This window comes from Mustela lutreola, chromosome 18, assembly GCF_030435805.1.
Source record: "Mustela lutreola isolate mMusLut2 chromosome 18, mMusLut2.pri, whole genome shotgun sequence".
In the NCBI taxonomy this organism is placed as follows: Eukaryota; Metazoa; Chordata; class Mammalia; order Carnivora; family Mustelidae; genus Mustela; species Mustela lutreola.
In genome coordinates, this window is record NC_081307.1 from 27,250,716 (window position 1) to 27,274,226 (window position 23,511).

Below are 23,511 nucleotides of genomic sequence, written 5' to 3' on the forward strand. Positions count from 1 at the left end.
AAAAATCAAAATTGGTAGTTAGCTGAAAATAACAAGTTTTCTATCCTGTCTCTCCCACCCTCCACAGTTCAGTAGGTAGTTAATAGGGTAATCAGCACAGCAAATGTTGCTCTGCCCAGTAAAATACATTGGCAATGTGATATATAGGAAGTTTCTTAACTCATTTGTAAATGTCTTGTTCATTCAGGCATGCAGTAGTGTTTTCTTCCCAAACTATAAATTACCTTACAGGGCATATATTTTTTATTTTTTTCTTTCTGTCCCTTCCAGTGTCTTGCAGAGCTCAGAGCAATTACAAACTGTATATAGAAAAGGCATAATCTTAGGAGGTTTTGCCCCTAAATTATACAGCTTCTCTGTATGCAGCAAGAGAAGGACAGCATGTTATGATGCGGCAAGACCATAGACCATACATGGAACCGTGTTTAAATCATAACTCTCAGCAAAGAAAACCACTCACTCTAGTTGGGTCTGGCTTCCTGAGGGAGAAAGACCTTGAAAGCCTAAAAACTGAGAAAGGCCATTTTATGCAAACAACAACAAAAAACAAAAACAAAACTGGCAGGCTGAGATGTCTCAGTTGGTCCGGTTGCTGTTTCCTGTGCTCTCTACCTCTGCCATTTTTCCCCAGGCTCAGTTCATTTCTGTAAAGCCTTCTCCTTTCTCTGAACGGCTCTTCTCTGGAATATTTTGACTTGTTCTACCTCTGGACTTACTCAGAACACTGATTAGAATATAAGTGTAGGCGGGAGACTGATAAGAGCAAACACAAAGTTGAGAAAAAGTTCTGGAGTTGATTGGTGGTCCTGGTTCATAATGACACAAATATACTAAATGCCACTGAACTGTATGCTTTTAAATGGTCAAAATGGTAAATTTTATGTATATTTTGCCATCAAAAAAAAAAAAAAAAAAGAAAAGAAAAACTTAGTTGAGGCAGAGGGAAAAAAACAGATTGTGTGAGAAAACTTGTCCTGTGACTGAACTCAGGAGGCTGGTTTCTTTACTGGGAATCTGAGTGCTGAACAACAACATTCTCTTTTCAAGGAAAGATCACCTTGCTGCAGAGATAGTTTAACTCAGTAGAGAGATCATAAAACAATCATAAATCAATTCCTTGATCCATTTGGTCTGCTTAAATATTCCTTTCTTAACAATGCCTGGCAAAATCAAGCAAAAGAAACTCTCTCCACCTTCTAATATGTGAAGAAAGAAAAATTTGGAATGTAACTCATTAGATGCTGTTACTGAATCATATTAAAATACCACAATATTGAATATTATATAGCCCTTACATTCTAGGGGCGCCTGGGTGGCTCAGTCAGTTAGGTGTCTGCCTTCAGCTCAGATCTTGATCAAGCTCCTTGCTCAGTGGGGACCCTGCTTCTCCCTCTCCCTCTACCTGCAGCTCTGCCTACTTGTGCTCTCTATCTCTCTGTCAAATACATAAATAAAAATTTTTTTTTAAGTTTTACACTCTAAAGTAGTTGGTTTTCAGATTTCTTACCAATAAAAAATTTTTTAATTTATTTTTATTTTTTTCCAAATTAAATTTGATGCAGAATCTTTAGTATATAATACAGGCAACGTGGAAAGCATAGAGGAGCTGGTAGAAGCTAGGAGTGGGGGACCTGAGAGCCCTGCCGACTTGGCCTCTCTTCAGTGCCGAATGTTGAGGCCCAGCTGGAAAGTGAACAGGTTAAAAGCCAGGGCTCAAGAATCATAAACAGAATTTATAGTAGTCTGGATAGGTTTATGGTAATTTCTAGGGTTGAACACACTGGGCTTTTTACTCCCATTATGTCCATTCTGTGGTTCAGTGTATTTTAGCTTATAGCACCTTTCCTAAGACCGTAAGGCGATGTAAAAGAGAGATGTACCTGTGGTCAGGTGTTAAAATCACAGTGGTTTTACAGGATAGGCGGACCCTTAGATTTTTCTGAAAGTATATATTTTCCATATAGTATCTCAAAAATGATTTAAAATCTTTATTTCATAACTATCAGGTTCTATCCAGTATTTTTCTATTTAACACTAATTTGAAGGAGTATCTGTACCCCTATGTTTATCACATGATAGCCCGACTACAGAAGCAGCCCAAGTGTCCACTGATAGATTAATGGACAAAAAGATGTCATTATACAATGGAATATTATTCAGCCATTAAAAGGAATGAAACCTTGCCATTTGCAACATGGATGGATGGATCTAGAGAGTATAATGCTAAACGAAAAAGTCAGAGAAAGACAACATAATTTCACTCACATGTGGAATTTAAGAAACAAAGGACAAAAAAGCAAAAATACCAGACCCTTAACTATAGAGAACAAACTGATGGTTACCAGAGTGGGGGGGTTGGAGGATGGATGAGATAGGGGATGGGGATCAAGAGTGCACTTACCATGATGAGTACATGAATAATGTATAAAATTGATGAATCCCTATATTGTACACCTGAAACTAATATAACACTGTGTTAACTATACTGGAATTAAAATAAAATTATTTAAAAAGTATTTGCCTTCTTAAAAACTTATTGCTCTTTTGCTAAGTTATTATAATAACTTACTGCTTATTGATACTTATCTAACATTGACTTTCAAATTGATTGTCTTTAAATGAAGGCTTTATTGAAAAGGCTTGAAGCTGTGAAACCAACAGTTGGTATGAAACGTTCTGACCAGCTGATGGACTATCATCGCAATATGGGTTATCTCAGCTCATCACCATCCTCAAGACGAGTGAGATCAACTCTTGGCCAGTACAGCCCATTAAGTAAGCATATTCAGAATTATTTTGTTCTTAGATTTGTGTATTTCATCCTTTAAAAAATATATAACATATTATGTTATTTATTTTATAACAAAATATATAACATTATGTTATATATAACATATATATAACATACATATATAATATATAGCATATATATAAGCCAACTTCTGGAATGCAGTCTTATTGAAAAATAAGACTGGCATGCCTTGTCTTTTGTTAGTTCACTTAATTTCAGGCTTCACGCACAGCATGTAATGGCAACATAGGAAAGAAACAAGGAGATAAAAATTGAAAATATCAGTATTGTCTTCGATAACAGAGAGAATTTCATTACATTTGTTGAAGAAATGAGTAGATAACACTGTTTAAAAAAGCTGCTGAAACATTCCCCCTAACCAGTTAAGAATTATTGGTAGTAACGTCCAGCCTTTATATATATATTTTGTCTTCAATACTGGATATCTAAAACAGGAATTAGTCTGTAGAGTCATCAGATATAATCCCTCCTGATTATTGATTTGTGATCAGCACACACCCAGCTGGTGGTGGATCCCAGAGAATGTAGCATCCGGTGACCACTTAGCGGTAGGGTGTGTGACATCGCAGTAGGGTGTGTGACATCGCGGAAAGGCTGGACATCCTCACATACAGAAGTCTGTGCTATTACTTCACGTATGCATTCTAAACTATAAAAAAAGACAACACAGTATTAGAAGAAAGTTGGTCTCACAGGGCGGGGGTGGGGGGAAGAGAGGGCAAAATGAAACAAGATGGGACTGGGGAGGGAGACAAGCCATAAGAGATTCTTAGTCTCAGGAAACAAACTGAGGGCTGCTGGGGTCGGGGGTGGGCAGGAGATGGTGGCTGGGTAATGGACATCGGGGAGGGTATGTGCTATGATGAGTGCTAGGCATTGTGTAAGCCTGATGATTCACCAACCTGTACCCCTGAAGCAAATAATACATTGTATGTTAATTTTTTTAAAAGTCCCAACTCCCCAATGCTCATGTGAGTCTTAAACACTCACATGACTAGTAATTCTGTTCATTAATTTCATTCTTCAAGCATCACTTCCTTGGTATAGTTAGTGACTAAGATAGGAGGATCTTGTTCCAGTAATTTATACTTAGCATTTTGCCTTGAATGTGATAAATTGTTGAATAAATTCATAAATAGTTAATACAGTTTTTTTGTTTTTTCACTTGAATCACTTGAGCAGCTTTTTAAAATCTTTATCCCCATCTCAAATCTACTGAATCAGTATCCCCTAGTGTAGAGTCTGGGCACGTTTATTAATATATTTTTAATTTCCACAGGGAATTCTGAAGTACATTCCTGTTTGAGAATTATATTAGACTAATAAAAATGCATGTGAGGGAGCAAACATTTATTCTGAACTTTAGGAAAGGAAGTTTTTCAGGTGATGATGTATGTATTTAGTTTAAATAAAATTATTTCTTGTTCTTCATATATTTTCAGGAGGAGCTTCTAGAACATCCAGCGCTACCAGTGGTCTCAGTTGTAAGAGTGAGCGACCAGTTTTTGACACGTCCAGTGCCCTGTTACTAAGACCTAAGCCCCCTAATGTTCGTACGGCTTGGTTATAAAAACTTTTTACTTTAAGCATTGTTCATCCGGTTCTTAATGAAGTGCTCTTGTATATTACTACAGTTCTCTGTGTAAACATCTCTAATTTAAGATATGAACAATGAGTTTTGTAATTGTATTGTAATTCAGTGCAAAATTGTTTTCAAAAAGACAGTGTGAAATCAGTGTTTCCTATGAGGATGTGTTTCTCTGAGATGCAGATGTATTTGATAGAGAAATGGTAGTATGCATGTATATTTTCTTGACATAAAAATTGATTCAGCTCCGATATTGACAAAACAGTTGTGATATCACTGCACATTGAACCCAAGATGTTAACTATATTGTTCTTGTTTTATGTGTTTTTTTTTTAAATAAGCTTTGAACTATGAGCATAGCTCCTAAATTTGACTTTTTCTCTTTGCTCCAGAACATAGGTGGTACAGCTCATAATTTGTTTGTAAAACTTGATTGTACACTTTCTTATTATGAAACAGAACTTGAAATTTGTTCTCATTGGTGGGCCTGATATTTGGTGAGCAAATTGAGAGACGCTTGTGCTAGGGCAGTCCTTGTGATTCACCAAAATCATCTACTACCTCTGTATAAGTGTGCTGAGTTAGATCTTAAAAATGTAATCAACCATTCCAGACCATTTTCAAACTGTGAGTATTAGGAAGTTGAACTGGGAAGGCCCTCTTCCTTATTCTTACACATTCAGGTAAAATACCACTGATGATGCTGAGAAATGAGGTAGACTTTAGAGCTACAGTCCACTACATTGTGAATATGTTGTCCAAGGACCAGATGACCATAAGCAAAAGCAAATACTTGTTGAGCAAAATAGCACCACCAATTTGAAGAGCCAAGAAGCTGATCTTCGGTTGTGTCAGAACAGTGTTTTAGGCTATACTGTTAGGTTGTGTTATATTTAGTGTTTGCTGTATCAAAAGAGAAGGTAAATAAGAAATGCATGGTCTTGAAGCTTTAGAAACTCCAACTACTGTTTTTAAGAATGGAGAAAGAAAACTAAAGTATAAATGGTAAAGGAAAATATCACACATTTGTTGAGGCTACTTTAAATGTCATCTAATTTCTTGTATTATTTGGTTTGGGCTTTTGGATTGAATCCTGAAGTATCATTTTTGCCAGTGCCACTTTTGAAATCCTAGTAATCTTAATGCAATTAGTAATGGCAAATAGGGTGTAATATAGTTGACTTTTGAAATCAGAATATTTTCTGTCAATCTGTGGACTCTTATTTCATACAACAAAGTATATCTCAGATGTGGTTGCTTCTTCTGTCTTAATAATCACTTTTTCATTACTGGCCTTTTCAGTATACCTTTAGAATGTAATGGATTAAATGCTAAATCTTTCTTTTTTTAATATGAATTCTTGATCTGTAGCCGCAATAATATTTGTTTAGTTTTCCAGGTTAGCTCAAGCTTTGTAGTGTTTGCTGAACTTATTTTCTGACCACGTTGGGCATTAAGCCAAACTGCATTTTGCTAAATATCAGTTCAGAATTTCTTGGTCTTAAGTTGTTATTGATGGATTTTTGTCTAGGATAGGATCATAAAATGTGTGAACAGTGATGTTAAAAAATATTCACGGGAACATGACCCGACTGTGAGATTTCTCTGCTGCTTTCTTTGGGCTATAATGTTTGTTCATTGTTTGATGCTCTGTTCTGATGACCAAGTTCGTAGATCATTTAGTGCTCTGCTTTATTTATTAATTTTAGTTACACTAAACCAAGGGTGTTTTACTTTGCTGTGTTTTTAGCTTATTGCACTTTGAATGTTTGTATAACAGCTTATCTTTATGAAGAGATAAGGTAATGCTGAATTTATAACTCAGCATTTGGACACCTGCCTGATATTGTAAGCCAGTTTTTAAAAATTGAGTTTTAAGTTGTTAGGGAAAGTGTATATATATGAAACCTTTAAAACCTTTTCCTTTCATAATGACATTAGTCTCTGAATATATTTTATATGGCCTTTGCTGTCCTATGTCTGGATATAACACATAATTTTATAGGTAAACCTATACTTTGATTTGAGATACTAATTTAATGCCTTTTGTCTTTATTGCTTTGATGGGGAGATTAATCTAAGTATTGCTGACAGTAGGGATTCAACTTGAAGTGAATGTTGGGAAGAACAATATTCATCTTTTCAAAGCAGAATTTGTAATTCTCTTGTCGTTATTTCCATGTGATAAGTAAAAATAGAAGGAGAAGAGTTGAATATGCTGTTCTCTGCTAGAAGTCAAGGTACTTTGAAGTTGTTATGGTTTGAGGGACACTTTCATGAAGGAATCATAAGGATACTATTTTCATTTTCAAGAACTTATAAAAAGGTAAGGGATCTTCTAGCACTACTCTATATTTGGTTCACTTGGACCTAATATTTATACTTTGAAGATTTACATCTGCATCTAGAAATTATACTAATCCAGGATCTAAACTTATTAGGCAAGATTCTAATTGGGAATTATTTTCATATCTGTCAAATGTTAAACTAATGTTGCCTCCATCTTAATAAGATTTTATGAAAGACTTTTAACTTAAGATTATTTCCTAAGGGATAGCTGTTACTCACAATTTCCTTGCTTTTTTCAATCTCCATTGAAAAGCTGCATTCTTCACTACTACTCCAAATAAAGTTTTTCTGGTTTACTTATAAATGTAGTGTAATGCAGTTGTTTTCAAGTCACTGACCCAATGTCCAAAATGGATATCTAGACAACTTTAAAAAGAGGTCATTATGATGCTTGTGTGCTTCTCATCTTCAGATTCAAATACGCAAACTGTGGGAAGTATTATGACCAATAAAAGTGTGGAGACACAAGTTGAATTTATTATATTTTAATTCATAAAATGTTTACTATCTTAAATGCCAAAATCTTAACCTATACATGATTGTATACCATCCGAAAAATGTTCTTAATGATAATGGCTACTTTATTTCCATGAATAAATTAGTAGTAAACTTAAAAATCAATATCTTTTTTTAATTTCCCAATCTGTTACATGTTTTAAGGCCTGAAAAATTAGCTTGACATAGTGAAGAGAAAAATGAAAGGATTAAAGATAACTAAGTTTTGATCCTGTACCCATCTCTTAAATGTATTTTCTTTTTTTTCCCATAAATTAAGAAATGTCAACTGTGTTTTCTTGTTCCCATTTTTAAAAATTAAAATAATAACTTTTAGGTGCTTTACACGCCTAAGAATTAGAATGAAGTTGGAAGGAGGGGGTATTAGCTATTTATATCTTTGAAAGTATTACATTTATGTGGGAAAGAGTTTGCTTATAATTACATCGTTGGCCATCTCTTCAGACCCCACATCATGTAATTTGCTCTGTAACATTGCTATGATGCTGCATTGGACACTCTTAGAGCCTCATGGAATGTTTTTTTAGTGTCCATATCAACATTTCACTTGCATAATGAGTGATAAGAAATACCCTTTTTAAAACTTGCTGCTAAAACATCAGTTTAGGAACTTTTTTTATGAGGGTTTTTTTTTTTTTTTTTTTAAATATTTTATTTATTTATTTGAGAGAGAGACAGTGAGGGAGAGCATGAGCGAGGAGAAGGTCAGAGAGAGAAGCAGACTCCCCATGGAGCTGGGAGCCCGATGCGGGACTCGATCCCAGGAATCCAGGATCATGACCTGAGCCGAAGGCAGTCGTCCAACCAACTGAGCCACCCAGGCGTCCCTTTATGAGGGTTTAATAACAACAAAGCTGTAGGAATAAATCACTGAGCAGATCCTGTGGTAGTATATTCGGGTTCCCAACTGCGGAGTTCAAGGATGCTTAGAGCAAATATTACGTCATAGCAGAAAGTTTTATTTGCTTTTAAGGTTCTGGTGACTGTTTTTTAAGCCACTGAGAGAGATTTCTGGACTCACCATGATACAGTCTTAAGTGTCTATACCTCTTTCAGGGTATACTTTGTAAGTTCAGGTAAGTTGCACTGTTTATTCTAAGATGATGTTTTTAAGGTTTTACTCTTTTACAGAGTAAAACTTAAGAGGTAACGTCATTAATTTACTATAGTGTGACATGGGTTTTTTTCCTAGGAACCTAATTTCACATCCACTGTTTCAAGATGGTAAAAAAAAAAAAATTAGGTAGTCACCAAAAAACTTTTAAAAACTATGGGTCTAAATTTTTACAGGATTTATGTTACAGTGATAGTCTTCACCAACAATCACACATTTATTTCATGTATTTGGAAATTATATAGCTGATCTCCAAGTTTGCAATGTACTTTGTTCTCTTGATTTTACTCTGAGACTGATTTATTTCATGAAGAATATACCTTGTACTAAGTAAATACATCTTCTTTGCATGCAGTTATATATACTAACCAGAAAAACTGAATTCTGCCATTAATTTGAGAAGATTTAATTTGAAATTCTATTTTGGGGAATGTGAAAGGGACATGAGAATGGCATGCCAAAGATTTTGGTGTTTGCAGTTCATGTGAATATTACAGAAATACAGAAAAGGACACAAAACATAAATATAACCTCATCTATTGTTACAAAGCAAACCTGCGTCACCACTACCCAGATCCAGAGTCGGGGTGTTGCCGGGACTCACAAGATCCTGGGTGGCTCCCTACCAGGCATGAAGCTCTTTGCCTGCCAGAAGGTAACTATGTCTAAACTTCTGACACCCTTCCTTGTGTGGTCTTGCCTAGTTTTGATTGCCGTGCGCAAGGAATAAGATGCTCTGGTGTCCGCCTGCGTCTGCAGAGCACGTTTCCGTCGCTGATATCCTTCATGGGGTTGCACGTGGCTGTAATTCTTTTGTTCTCATTTCTGTACGATACTCCAGTGCGTGACCAGCCCAGGATTTATGTGTCCATTCAGTGCCTGATGGACCTCAAGGTGGCTTCCAGGTTTCTGGTTATTACAAATGATGCTGATAGGAAGATTTTCAGTAGATGCGTCTGATTACATGTGCCTGCGTTGGTTGGCATGCACTTAGCGGTGGGGTTGCTGGGTTATAGAGCCCACATAGAGTTTTCCAGCCTGAGTGTCCCAGTTGACTCTCGCAGCACAAGTCTACTAACTGGCTCCTGTTGCTCTGTGTCCTCACCTAACATTCAGTGTCCGTCATTTTCGTCTAACCATTTGAGTGGGTGTGCGGTGTTATGACGTGATTTAGTCACACTGCTCTGACCTATAATGAGCTCAAACGCCTTTTCATGTGTATTGGCCATTAGGATATCTTGTGTGGATGTGCCTGTTTTCCTGTGGGTTGAGTGTCCTTTTCTTGTTGATTTGTAGGAGCAGTTACATGTTCTGGATACAATGCAGTCCCAGTGTGTTAACAGTTCTTTTCTCCCAGTCTGGCTTGTTTTTTCACTATAAATGATGTGAACACAATGCTTAATTTTACGTTAGTCCACTTTATCAATCTTTTATAGTTAGTACTTTTTTTAAATGTTGGGTTTTATTAAATTTTCATTTACCCAGATACAAGAGGATACCTGCTATAGTGTTTTCCAGAAGTTTTGACTTTCACGTTTAGTTATACAGTTCACGTGGCATTGTTGTCTCTTTTTCATGAATGAAATGGCTTTCCTTAATGGCTGCCAGTTTTATTCCTTGGCCTTAATTTGCTGTTATTTTTCTAATTCCTTGAAATGGACATGCAGTTAACTGATTTTCAGCTTTTTCTTTTTCTTTTTTTCTTTTTTTTTTTTTAAGTAAACTCTGTACCCAATGTGGGGCTCAAACTTACAAGCCCAAGATCAAGAGTTGCATGCTCTCCCGAGTCACCCGGACCCCCAGCCTGTCTCCTTTTCCAGTAGATGCATTGAAGGCTATCCGTTTCTTCTGAGCATAGCATTAGCTGTTTCCCAGTTTTGATAATGTAGTATTTTTCTTTTCACTATGTTCAAAATATCCCGAGTTTCCACTGTGATTTCTACTATTTAACCCATGGGCTCTTTTAGAATATATATAGGTTTATTCTTTTTTTTTTTTTTTTTTTTTTTTTTTTTTTTTTTAAGAGTGAGCATGCCTGTGAGCTCAGGAGGGGGAGATGAAGAGGGAGAATCTTAAGGCTCCTCCATGGAGCTCAGCATGGATCCCAATGCGGGGCTCAATCACACGACCCTGAGATCATGACCTGAGCCAAAATCAAAAGTTGGATGCTTAACTGAGCCATCCAGGCACCGCTAGAATATATATTTTAATGGGATGTTTTATTTTTATTTTTATTTTTAAAGACTTTATTCATTTGACAGAGATCACAAGTAGGCAGAGAGAGAGGAAGGGAAGCAGGCTCCCCTTCCTGTTCAATCCCAGGACCTTGAGATCATGACCTGAGCTGAAGGCAGAGGCTTTAACCTACTGAGCCACCTAGGTGCCCTTAATAGGATGTTTTAAAGTTATGATTGTATTTTTGGTTTATATGAAAAATTGTAGAAAAAACTTGAAACTCTAGATCAGGGGTCAGCAACTTTATAACCCATGAGCCAGCAGCCTAGTGTCTGTTTTGTGGCTTTTACCTTTTTAAGTGGTTTTTTAAAACCAGCAGAAATATTTTTGGCATGTGGATATTATATGAAATTCACATTTCAGTATTCGCACACAAGCTTTCTGGAACACAGCCAAGCTGCCTTCATTCTTCTTGTCCAAGGCTGCTTTTGCAGTATGGAAAAGCTGTGTTGTGTCAAAAACCATCTGGCAACAAACCCTATAATATTTACTGTCTTGTCCTTCAGAGAAAGAGTTTGTTGACCCCTGCTCTGGATGGTGTTTTCTTCCAGACAGGATTTACTTTTGCTTCTGGCAGGCAGCAAGGGTGCTTGAAGTCTCAAATCGTGTTAAAACAGAGATGGAGTGGGCATCAGTGGCCACGGGTTATACTTCCCATACTCTCTTATTGTTACAGGGTCATGCTTTGGGGGTCCTAGACATGGTTCTAAACATGGATGTTTACCAGGGCTCCTCTTCCTTGGAAGGCCCTGAAATCTGGATTTTGTCACTTTTTCTCCAAGAGGTTTTCAACTCTGTTTCTAGTTCCTCATCCCTGTGGCTGTTTTCCACATATTGAAGATACTCCCTGGGGAATAGTGACCCTCAAATACTAAGCTCTTTTCTCAGGGCTATCTTCCTCAAAATCGTGGCCTTGGCCCTATAATTTCACATGCCTTATTAGCTCCCCAGTGCCTTCAAGCAGATTTTTAAATACTTTGAACCCTTCTTGTTTTCAGAGGGAGCATTGGTTTGTATTACCTAGTCTGCCAATATGGAAATGCTTTATAAACCACAAATATACTTGTTTTTTTAAGATAATTCTTGGATCTTTTTTTTAAAAATCAGTATATATTTTTTTAGGATTTTATTTATTTACTCGACAGAGACACAGTGAACAGAGGGAACACAAGCAGGGGGAGTGGGAGAGGGAGAAGCAGGCTTCCCGCTGAGCAGGGAGCCTGATGCGGGACTCGACCCCAGGACCCCTGGGATCATGCTTGAGCTGAAGGCAGCCGCTTAACGACTGAGCCACCCTGGCACATCAAGATAATTATTAGATCTTACAGTGAAATTGCCAAGTGAGTTGTGCTCATCTTGAGCCTAAAGGAGTTTGGGCAGCTGTCAAATGCAGCAGCCCAGTGTTCTCTTCCCCAGTGTGTCCTGGTTGGGGGATGCTGACGAACGTGATCCTTCATCCTTTTGTCTTTTCATACCAGTGACAAGCCTCCTCAAGCCTGGTCTCCTCCCCCTTTGAACTCCACTCCAAGTCCCTAGTCCTCAAGTGGTCCTGCTGCTACTGCTCTGTTTCCACTGCTATCTCCTTGCCCGCATCCATTCTCCACACTGAAGCCAAAGTGCTAAAATGGAATTTTGAAGTCAGTTCCCTGCTTAAAAGTCCGGCGGCTCATTTTTTTTAAAGTAGGCTTTACGCCCAACATAGGGGCTGAACTCATGACCCTGGGATTGAGTCACATGCTCTACCCACGAGCCACCCAAGTGCCCCCCTTCAGCAGCACTTGATAGGTTGTGGTATACATCTCATGCTTGAAGGAAGCTTGTGACCCACATTTTCTCCACAAGGAACATCACTGCCTTCTTACCCTTTGGAACCCTGCACATCACTTCAGCACTATGCTGGGGGGCCGTTTTAAACCATGAAATCACCAACAAAACACGAAAATGTGAAGACCCTTTTTTAGAGTGTGACAGCTGAAACAAGAGGGCAGAGCCTGCCTGGCCTTGTTTGACCTCAGCTGTGTATCAGGCAGTACCCACGAATGAACATAAAAGGGTTAGAAATAAAATCTTAAAGCGGAGGCCAGTTTGCAAATACGCAATCTGCCAGTAAGGGTCAATTTTATCACAGATGGATGAAAAGGCTGATATTCAAGAGAAGCAGAAAACTAAAAGGAATTCATAGCATGGTAGACTTTGTAAAATGGTCCTTTTAAAGACTTGAAATTCGAATGTAAAGCAGCCAGAAATTTTTATCAGTTACATTATATGCCCCCACTTGTCCACTCGACACCCTTTGCATGTTCAAGATTCCACCAAACTGGAGGACCCGCCTTCCCCTAAATCTGTTTCTCTCACTCTGGATTGTAGGTGCCTGATTTCTTCATTTGTTCTTGAATTTAACAAACACTACACATGGCCTGTGTCCCAGGCACTGTTCTGGGCTCCAGTGAAATCAGTAAGAACCACTGCCCTTGCAGAGAGAACTTCCATTCCCTCACAGCCTGGCACGTTGTAGGTATTTGTCAATTTTGTCTCAGCACGAGCTGTGCTATTTATGTATTTTACATAAAGTAAAACAGAAAGGAAATGGTTTAAGATTTAAACACAGTCGAGGCAAGCTGTAAATGCATAAAAAATGGAAAGAACTTTTGAAGGGGGTGTGGTAAGAGGAGGGCTGCATTTAGGGAGAGAGCTTTGCAGAAAGCAAAGTGAGGAATTCCTGAGGGCAGGGCGCTCGGTTCTGAGTTGTTAGCTTAATGTAAACCCTTTCCATCTTCCCAGAGCTTCAGGTGTGACAGCTTTGACAGTGACGGTACAGTGAGGGGATTTGTAAAGCTATGACGTCCCCGGCCAGAAGATGACAGCATCGTGACAGAGGCTTGGTTCTAGGAGTCACCAGTGAATGCGATACTATAGCAAGGAACTGACTCGGGGGCCCTTTGGGCAAATCTACACTTCCTAAGTGCCATCGAGGTAACCCTAGCAGAACGGGGAGGCTGACATCTGGGTCACTCGCACGTGGCAGATAATGTGTGTTTAATAAACTCCCATTTCCTGTAAAGACTCAAGAACAATTTTGGTTCTTGGTTGGCCTGGGACCACCCACTATTCATCCACTGCTTTCAGGTCTCAGCTGCTCTTCATGGCTCCTCCCTCACCTAACTCTTAAGGTTTCAAATACTGAAAAGGCTGCTGGCCTTACTCTGAGCTATGCTCCACTGAAGTTCCTGCCCTACTAGCCTGCCCTGCTTTCCTCTCCTCTCCATCAGCAACAGAACTGGGACCATTCACACCATTCACTGGATGAAAAGCAGCATGAGGGTAATGTATCCAGAAGGCCCCTAACACTACATGTTTGTGACCTGGCCTTGAGATGGGACTGAGTGAGAAGCTTGCTTTTTGCATGCCTTAGCCTGTCCCATCAGCACAGACAGGCACTACAGTAGGGCAGATGGAACCTTGTTTGTTGTGGTAAAACAAAAGCAGCTGATTTTTTACTGGGGAGCTAGGAGTGAGTAGGTGGGAGAGCTTGGGAAGGAGGGTGAAGAACGGGAGGAACAGAGACACCACACCCCTCAAACCACCCGCCAGGGAACCCATAAAACACATGGGCCTGCCTTTCAAGCTTTGCCTAGGGTTTAGGGACTGGTTTCCAGCATTGTTGCTAACAGGCTCGTGCTCTATGAGCTGGACCAGAAGTAATTTCCAACTAGAAATTGTAATTATTTTTCTCTTGGTCATTAGTTTATGAGAGTCATATCCAAAACTGACTTTGTCTCTAGTCTTGATAAACTGTTACTGCAAAGAAGTGCTGGCAGATACCTTCTTTTTTTTTTTTTTTTTTTAAGATTTTATTTATTCATTTGACAGATCACAAGTAGGCAGAGAGGCAGGCAGAGAGAGAGGAAGGGAAGCAGGCTCCCTGCTGAGCAGAGAGCCCGATGCGGGGCTCTCCTGGGATCATGACCTGAGCCAAAACCAGAGGCTTAACCCACTGAGCCACCCAGGCACCCCTGGCAGATACCTTCTATACCTGTTATCTAACTCCGCTATTTTCTTTCAGGCCTGCCTCCTACCACTCCCCACATTTCATGTCCTCCTTTCTAGTCCTACCCAACCAAGATTATATTAAATATTACATTATATAATAACAGCCATTTCATTCCTCTCTCCTAACCCCATGGAAGTTTCTTTCAGAATTGGTTTCTGTCTTTTTGTATCTTCCACAGAGCCTAACAGGTACTAAATACTAGCTTGCTAGCTGATTGTCAATGAATACTGCCCACTGTCATAAAATTCTCAGTAGCACACTTCTCTAAAGGCCCTAAGGCAGAACATTTCCTCACCTCACAAAACTTCCAACACTGTTCAGTGTAATCTCAGAGTTCCTGAGGGTTGCATGAAAGTGCATAAAATCAGGTAGGACTATGCAAGTCAGGATCCATGCCATCGCCTTGGAGCCCCCAGCACCACGGCCTGAGGTAAGATAAAAAGAAAGCAGGTAAAAGCCGCCAAAGTTTGAAAACCACACATTTTAAGCATTGTAGGTACTCCTGTGACACACAGTAGAACATCTGACATTCAGAAGCTGGGCCACCGAGTTATGTAAGTCATGCTAGAAAATGTGCATTGGTGGTCTTACGTTTAAATCCACACAGCAATGAATAAGAACTCAAAAAAACATGGTGCATTAAGTGGTCTTTATTGAGATTTCACATTCGGTTATCTTCATTATCAGTTCTTCAGTTAATTATACAAGTATCATAAGTTATTTTATATCTGACGTGGGAATTTAAATGTAAAATAAATACAAAATACATTTGTGGTTTAATGAACACTCAGTGAAGCTTTTTTTTTTTTTTCCTCTGAGGTATTCCTTTCAGTCTGGTTTTATCCCAGATCTTTCTTTTTACTTCCCATAGGAAAAGTCTATTAAACCACACAATGGATCTGGAACCAATGACCTTGCGTTTTAACTACATTAGACGTATTTTTTGATCTCATCATACAACACCAATACGAAAGCTCCGCCCATGCCTCTCAACACATTGGACCAGGCACCTTTGAAGAAAGCCTTGGCTCCTTCATCTTTCGCAATCTTCCTCCAGCAGTCCACCGTCCCAGTGTACATAATATCCGCTGTGGAAACAAATGCTGGTAAGGGCTCTAATTCTGGAGGAAAGAGGCTCTTCCTCGGCAAGACGCATACACACAGTGTTAGGAAGGTCAGTCACTTGAGCGCTAAGCGCCAGCTTCGTGTGGCGTCCAGCTGGGCGCCCTCTTCCTTGCAGAACTGTCAGTGTCTCTGGTCAGTCCTGCTCCTTCCACCCAAAACCAGGTAAAGAACCGGGGCAACGAACCAGCTAACTCACACGTGGCCAGACCATAGAGTGGGAGGGATGGGGTGGCGTGGAAGTACTAAGCTGGTGGTCCCCCTTTTTATGGATGAGAACGGAAAATCTTATGGGCAGAGTCTCAGATTATATTGCCCGACACAGTTAAAAGAGAGAAAACTATTAGGCTGAAGCAAATAGAACTGATATTTGACTTTTTGATGCTAAAAATGACAATTTCATGTTTCAACCTATGGAAGCCGAAATGGCTTCAGGCCATGTCACCCAACAAAAGCACCGTCTCCCCAAAGCAGTATTTTTAAATAAACCAGCTAATTAATTAGTTTCCTGTATTTCTGTACTCGGGCTCTAAGGGAAAAGGGCTACAGCCTCTATAATATTAGATACTTAGTAAAGTTCACCTCGAAATATCTCATTTTTTGATGTTCTTATCTCTGATAGAAACACACTCTTTTCTCTAAAGGAACAGTGGACAGTTATTTTCCTGTCCACTGTTATTTATTATATAACAGGTATATATATTTATTATATAACAGTTATTTCCTGTCCACTGTTTATTTCAGTGTTAAGGGGACTGACTATAAAGCTTCTTTCCTAAGTTCTTAACACGTAATTTTAACCAGAACAGTTTAGACTGGGAAGAGCATTGCAGTGTTTCTCTTGGGCAGAGAAATGCGTGTTAGACCAGTAGGTGTCAGGCTTACCCCCTTTCCGGCCAGACTGCATCATCATCCTACGGCGGACTGTGTCAAAGGGGTAGGACACCAGCCCTGCCACCGCTGTCACGCTCTGGGCAATCATCCAGCTCACAATAATGTGCACATTCTTGGGATCAGGCAACATCCCTGTAGGCAGAGGCAAGAAGCCAAATGGCTGTGACGTGATTTCTCTCAGCAGCTCAGCCAAAAGCAAGCAGAGATGGAGAAGAGGCTACTGTACCTCCAACTCCATGCCCTACCCTTCTGGAAGAACCTGCCCCTGGGGGTGCCTCACAGCCAGGCAGTCAGCCAAAGCTGGGGACTGCCCTGTGGGTCCAGGGAAGCCAGAGTTGTGCCCAGGGTGCAGGGCATGTTGAAGGGGCTCCACGTTCAACTAGGTCACTGACAGAGCTGTGGCAAGGGGGGGGACAGGCACCCCTTCTTCCTCTCTGAATAACTGAAGGCCAGAGTTTATTTCAGTAGAGGACAAGGAGACTCCTTTAGCTATTTATCCACACTATACCACCCCTTCAGAAGCATCCGTTTAGCTCGGGGACTAGGAACAAAACCAAGACTATTAATAAATATCCGGTCCTTCGTGAGTTACAGACCCCTGGGGACCTTCTTCCTCCCACCCCACACCCCCTGAGGCCCCTCTCTCACCCTTGGCAGTATCATAGACTCCAAAGTAGGCCGCTCTGTAGATAATGATGCCCTGGACAGAGACGCTGAAACCCTGGTAGAGACCCTTCAGGCCGTCAGACTTGAAGATCTTGGTGAGACAGTCACCCAGACCACTGAACTCGCGCTGGGAGGCACCCTTGCCCACATCGGCAGCCAACCTGGTCCTGGCAAAGTCCAGCGGGTAGACAAAGCAGAGGGAGGTGGCCCCAGCTGCCCCACCGGAAGCCAGGTTACCAGCAAAGTAGCGCCAGAATTGCTTATGCCGGTCCACGCCCCCCAGGAAGATCTGCTTGTACTTGTCCTTGAAGGCGAAGTTGAGGGCTTGGGTGGGGAAGTAACGGATCACGTTGGCCAGGTTACCCCTCCAGAAGGAGAGAAAGCCCTGCTCCTTGGGGATTCTCACCACACAATCAATGATCCCTTTGTACTGCTTCTCGGCACTGATCTGTTTGCTGGCATGCTGGACCTGCGGGGGGGAGGGGGTCATGGAGGGAGGGGAGGATGGGGGGAGGATGGCCAGAGCAGAGGGAGAAGGAAAGAGAACAGGAGCAAATGAACGTTTACAACTCTTTGAATTTCTTTCTTTAAAACATCTATGGGGAAATCAAGCAGATATTAACTAAAGAAGTACATCGGCTACTGGGATAATAAGCCAAAAAAATCTGCTTTTGCCTCAATTATCAGGGCACTTGAGAGAAAAGGTTCTTCCCCCAAATAAACTGAAAAGACTCCACTGTAAAGAGTCATTTATGCATTGCCTTTTTCCTAGGTATGAGAACTATGCTAGGGGCTTATCGGGAGATAGAAATGATTAAAGATTCCTGCCCTCCAGGGCACCTGCTCTGATATAACACACACACAATGGACAGGCAGGAGATAATGATGCCTCAGTCTCACTGGGTCTCCCTGGAGACCAGGATCTCGGAGGAGTAGATGCTCTCACAGAAGTAGAATAAATCCACTGGGTATTAGAGCCTGAAAATTTTCTAGCAGATTACGCAAGTAATTAATTATTGAGGGGTTTGTCGCTGTGAGTGAGCAACTGGGGTTTTTCTTCATGATAATTTTGACTCCCAAATCGAGGAGGCGGAGTTTCTCATTGAGGGGCCCTTGCCTTTTGGGCAAGAAGAGAGACACACGATAGACAGGATGAGAAGGAGGAAGAGAAGCCATAGACCAGACGGCAGACGAAAAGATTTGGGGACGAGGTAAGACAACATGAGTCTATTCTGAAAACTGTTCATCTCTCAAAACCTATTTCCTCAGCTGTAAAATAGTGGGAATAATACCTAACAGCTTACAGAAAGATAAATGAAATAAATGTCAGCCTACAGCACGGTGCATGGGACACACTATGCGAGGTTCGGGGCAATAATTATTCCGAGGCTTGTGCTGTAGAAGGTGGTTGCAGGACAAAAGGTGCAAGGGACCTGAAAATGGAAAGGTGAGGTCGACCTCGGAGACCTAAGTGGAGGGTCAGTGCCGTCCCAGGAGCAGGCTCTGGCTGGCTGTAACCTACCCGGGGTGGGTTTCCATATATAGACACCCGAACGCTGGGCGCCACCCGACACCAGGAATCTGCCAGGGATGCCGGACCTGCCTCCACGCAGAGGGCACCTTCCCCTTCGCCGTAGGCCGGGGCCCGTGGCCTAGCCCAGATTCGCCGCGGCCGGCCCGCCCCGCTCCGCTCCGCGCCCCCTCGTCGCCGCAGCTCGCCCGCGTCCCGCGCGCCCTGCCCCGCGCCCTGCCGCACCCGGCTCGCTGCGCCCGCGCCCCCGCCCCCGCCCCCGCCCCCGCCCCCGCCGTGCCTACCTGCAGCAGCAGTTTGACCCTCTCGATGGGGGCGACCGCGGTCTTGGACACGGCAGCGGCGATGCCGCCGGCCAGGAAATCCTTCAGGAAGCTCAACGCCTGATCGCTCATGGTGACAGCCGGGCGCACACAGCCTCCGGCAGCCCCGCGCTCGCTCTCGCCTCCGCCCGGCCAGGCACGGCCACCCGCTCTCTGTCCCCGCGCGACGCGAAGGGGCCGCTCGCCTCGCCCCGCAGCCCTCCTTATATGCCCCGCGCGGCGTCTCGCGAGAGGAGGAGGGACCCCGGGGCCCGGCGCGCACCGCGCATTGGCTGGGCAGGTGCCTGGACACCCCCTCGCCGTCCCCCTCCTCGGCAGAGGGCAACCGGGGCGAAGGCGCTTCCGGGAGGCAGGGGTGGGCCGGGGGCTGTGCCTTGAGCTTGGGACGTTTAAAGGGCAAATTCATGTTATCTGTCCCGGCGAGCCGAGGGAACACCGTGTCTCTGCTGCGTGTGGGCCGCTGTATTTATAGCACCAGAAGGCTTAGGCTGGGGCCGACCTGGGGACAGACAGGGGACCGATGCCTCAAGCACGGCTTGCTTTAACCTCGGGCCTGCACGGGACCCGCTCCTGGCCAAGGGATTTCGGGCTGTTTTCTTCTTCCTTGCAGCCCTGTCCGGCCCTCACCACGCTCCCTGCTCGGATGTGGGCCTCTTCCGAGTTGTGTGCGCTCGCAAATTAAGATCCTCCAAAATAAATGCTAACGTCACTTGATGCTGTGATTAGCTCATAATCTGGCAACCTGCCCCGAATCCCCTCTTCCCTTCATTCAGTCCCTCAACCATTCATTCTACCACGAAATCCTTCACGGCCCTGGCCTCCAGCGCCACCGGGAGAGGGGAAAGCCCGAGTGCGAGTGCAGGGGCACAACCGGGGCCTTACAGCGGGCCTTACAGGACGCTTCTTTTGTAAATCCCGTAAGGGCTCAATGTGCTGCTCCGCTGTCAGCAGAATCTGGGGACATAATCTGGGCAGAATGCTCTCCCGGCGGGTGGCGGCTTCCTGAGGGTCAGTGCTGCTCGCCTTCCCGTCTAAGCAGCTGGGAGACTGGGAGTCAAGTAAGAGAAGGTCGAATCCTTGTCTGTGTTTGCCTCTTCATGCTAGGCACTGAGGACTGGGGAGGCTCCTACAAGTTTCTTCCCAATTTTTGTATATTTGACAAAGTTTTTGCATTTTATTTTTTCATAAGTTTGCTGATGAGTGCGCAGCCTTTCATGTTAACTGTTAATTGAACTGCAGCTGTCTGACACCCGGGGTATGGAGCCCTCAGTAGAGCAGAGGTCACTAGTCAGGTGCCAGGACCATGAAGGGTATGCATTTATCTGAGGCTGGGCAGGCTAGAGTCCAGAAATCTAGGCGAGCCCCGTGAAAGCTAGCAAATGCAAGTTTATCAAGGTCAGAGCAGGCAGAAGGTCAAGAATTCAGCATTAATAGAAAAGCCATTGGAGGATTTGTTCAACAAGCCCTGTAGCATTTACCCTGTACCAGGAACAAAGTTTGACCCCGCAGATTCACTATGAGTAAGAGATGGTTCAGTGTCCCAAGAAACTTAAGAGTTTCTCTGTGGACGTATCTGTCCCTGAGTCAGCTTTATTTCTTCCAGCTTTCATGGGTCAAACTAATCCACATAATAGCTGGGTTCCATTCTGTTACTGTTGAGCAGTTGCCTAAACATTTCACTTTGTGCATTAGAGATATTTCTTGTTTTCACGATTAAAAATAATGCTGCTACGTACTTTGCACAAATTTTATTTTCCCTTTACTACTCTCCCTTCTCATTTCTGTTTTGTAAAATGGAATGGGTAGATTAAATATTTTAGAAAGATTTTTAGCTCTTGCTACATATTGAGAAATTGCTCCTCAGAAAGGATGCAACCCACCAGCAGCGTCAAATGCTCACAGATCCTCCCCCAGCACTAGCTTTTAAAAAAGCCTCTTTAAGTTATTTGTGCCATTTTATGAGTTCTAATTGGCACTCCTTAATTGCTATGGAACTGCATGTACCCATGTGATTTGATGTAGTTTGTCAGGGTTTTCCTTGGGTATACATTTTTTTTAAAGAATTTATTTATTTATTTGACAGACAGAGATCACAGGTAGGCAGAGAGGCAGGCAGAGAGAGAGGAGGAAGCAGACTCCCCTCCAAGCAGAGAGCCCGATGTGGGGCTCGATTCCAGGACCCTGAGATCATGACCTGAGCTGGAGGCAGAGACTTTAAGCCACTGAGCCACCCAGGCGCCCCTGGGTATCCATTTTTAATCTTCCTTGACTACCTGTGGTGTGAAAGCAGAGTATTTATATTTAAAATTCTTTATATATTTACAGCAATAAATGCGTGTTAAACACGTTTCATTTTGTTGTTTTTCTTTTGAGATTTTTATTACACTGTTCTAGCAGTGTTATTTATTTAAATATGAACAGATCCATATGACATACTTCATGTTCTGATGTAAATGTATCTTTTGTAGATACAGTGTCTATTTGCCCTACTGGCCTATTTCCTTCTACTTCCTTTTTTTTTTTTTTTTTTAAGATATTATTTATTTACTTGAGGGAGAGAAAGCATGAGCACAGGTGGGGGGCCGAGGCAGACGCAGAGGGAGAAGCAGACTCCCCGCCAAGCAGGGAGCTTGATGTGGGGCTCGATCCCAGGACCCCGAGATCATGACCTGAGCGAAAGGCAGAAGCTTCACTGAGTGAACCACCCAGGCGCCCCTCCTTCTACTTCTTTTGATCTAATTTCATACCATACCATTCTCAGGTTTCCCAACACTATTTTTTTTTTTTTTTTTAGGATTTTATTTGAGAGAGAGAAAGCATCTGCACACATGGGCAACGGGAGTAAGGAGGGGAGTGGGAAGAGACAGAACCTGAAACAGACTCCGTGCTGAGCATAGAGCCCCATGCAGGGCTCAATCCCATCACCCCTCTGAGCCTAAACCAAGAGTTGGATACTTAACCAACTGAGCCACCCAGATGCCACCCACCCCCACTGCCAACTCTAATTCTTAAGCAGATAGTTTCTTTTCTCCATTATTTGCTTTGGATTACTAATTCTAGTTTGTCATATATTGTGTTCTTATATAGCTTTAATTAAGGAAATCACCATACCATGACTCATTTATTTGATCATTGATCTTTAAAAAAGAACAACTTACATGTGATTCTATAACCACTTAAAAAAACAAAAGGTTTTGTCTGCTTCTATGTCTGGATTTGTTTTTACTGTCAAGTGGTTCAATTAGTTCCATATCGCTAGAAGATTTTTAACAGATACTGAAATTAAATTAAATATTAGCGTACTAACTCAGGAAGTATTATCATCTTTGTTGCATTTGATTTCACCAATCACAATTTTTTCTATTTTCTAAGTGGAAGGTATGATATTTCTCCTTGGCTTCTGTCCAATTATCCCGTCACGTAGAGCAAGCTGTAGCTGGAATCCTTGACAAGAGGTTTTCCATGGAAGTCTATATTCTCTTCTCTCCCTCCACGGACTTTCTCAGAAAAGAGAGGCCTCAGATGCCCTCAGGAGCATGAGCTGACTGTGATCACAAGATCCAGGTATCACTTACACAGGCAGGAGAGAGACTGGTGCTCAGCAGAACATGTGTCTACCCACCAATCCTAGCACTCAGGGGCTTTCTGCCAATATGAGAATGGACAAGGCATCTGGGAGATCAAAGAGAAAACTCTTTGGCATGGCATCTTGGAGGCTGGGGGGTCCGAGAGGAACTGAGAGGAGGGTATTGGGCTAGTCTTCATTAATTTTAGTAGAAACTTCTTAAAGAGTCTTCAATCTTTTACCAAGCTGGGCATAGAGAATGGGATCTGTTAAAGAATAAAAGGCACAAGAAATAAAAAACACTTAAGTAAGGAGTAAATTCTGAAAATTTATTTTTTTTAATCGTGGAAGACCACATATGAATTTCTGAATTTCATTCGAAGGTATTTAATAGACACGTTCACAATGATGCATTGTTTTCAAAAAGGCAAAACAAAATAAATGCAGTATTTCTCACAATGCTTGCTCAGGGTAGCTTAGCTAATAAACATGGAATTAACAAGTTCTTTATAATCAGGTGTCATTATAGTAAAGTTGAGCATACACACCACATACCTTCAGAAGTCATGAGGATTCCTTCAAAATGCTTCAACTACCAGTTCCTATTTTAGCTAATGCCAAGCAAAACTATGAAACTACAAAATGTGTCCTTTTTTTTTTTTTAAACCCATTGTTCATTCTAGAACCTTCTTACATTTAGTGGTCAGATCCTTGGGTGTGCATTTTCCTCTGACTTTTCCACATC

At 41.9% G+C, this 23,511-nt stretch overlaps 2 protein-coding genes and 1 long non-coding RNA gene across 6 annotated transcripts in view; 2 read left to right on the forward strand and 1 right to left on the reverse strand.

Moving 5' to 3' along the window:
- Window positions 1–7,053, forward strand: part of CFAP97 (cilia and flagella associated protein 97) — a 37,597-nt gene extending 30,544 nt beyond the window's left edge. For all 3 annotated transcript variants that reach the window (XM_059155831.1, XM_059155832.1, XM_059155833.1), the window contains exons 4-5: window positions 2,625–2,775; window positions 4,255–7,053. In XM_059155831.1, coding sequence (XP_059011814.1) covers window positions 2,625–2,775; window positions 4,255–4,382 — 279 coding nt within the window. In that variant the 3' untranslated portion in view covers window positions 4,383–7,053. The remainder of the gene's footprint in view (window positions 1–2,624; window positions 2,776–4,254) is intronic.
- Window positions 7,054–9,743: 2,690 nt separating this feature from the next.
- On the forward strand, window positions 9,744–15,507 carry LOC131820324 (uncharacterized). Of its 2 annotated transcripts, XR_009349581.1 has the most exons (3): window positions 9,744–13,129; window positions 13,396–13,587; window positions 13,741–15,507. It is a non-coding gene; the product is annotated as an uncharacterized LOC131820324 (long non-coding RNA). The 2 variants fall into 2 exon arrangements; XR_009349580.1 differs by having other exon boundaries at window positions 13,396–15,507.
- On the reverse strand, window positions 15,296–19,402 carry SLC25A4 (solute carrier family 25 member 4). Its single transcript, XM_059155852.1, has 4 exons — window positions 19,163–19,402; window positions 17,330–17,816; window positions 16,673–16,813; window positions 15,296–15,753 (listed from the first exon to the last, which is right to left on the reverse strand). The coding sequence occupies exons 1-4, from the start codon at window positions 19,271–19,273 to the stop codon at window positions 15,596–15,598; spliced, it is 897 nt and encodes a 298-aa protein (XP_059011835.1). The 5' UTR covers window positions 19,274–19,402; the 3' UTR covers window positions 15,296–15,595.
- Between the last annotated feature and the right edge of the window lie 4,109 nt (window positions 19,403–23,511).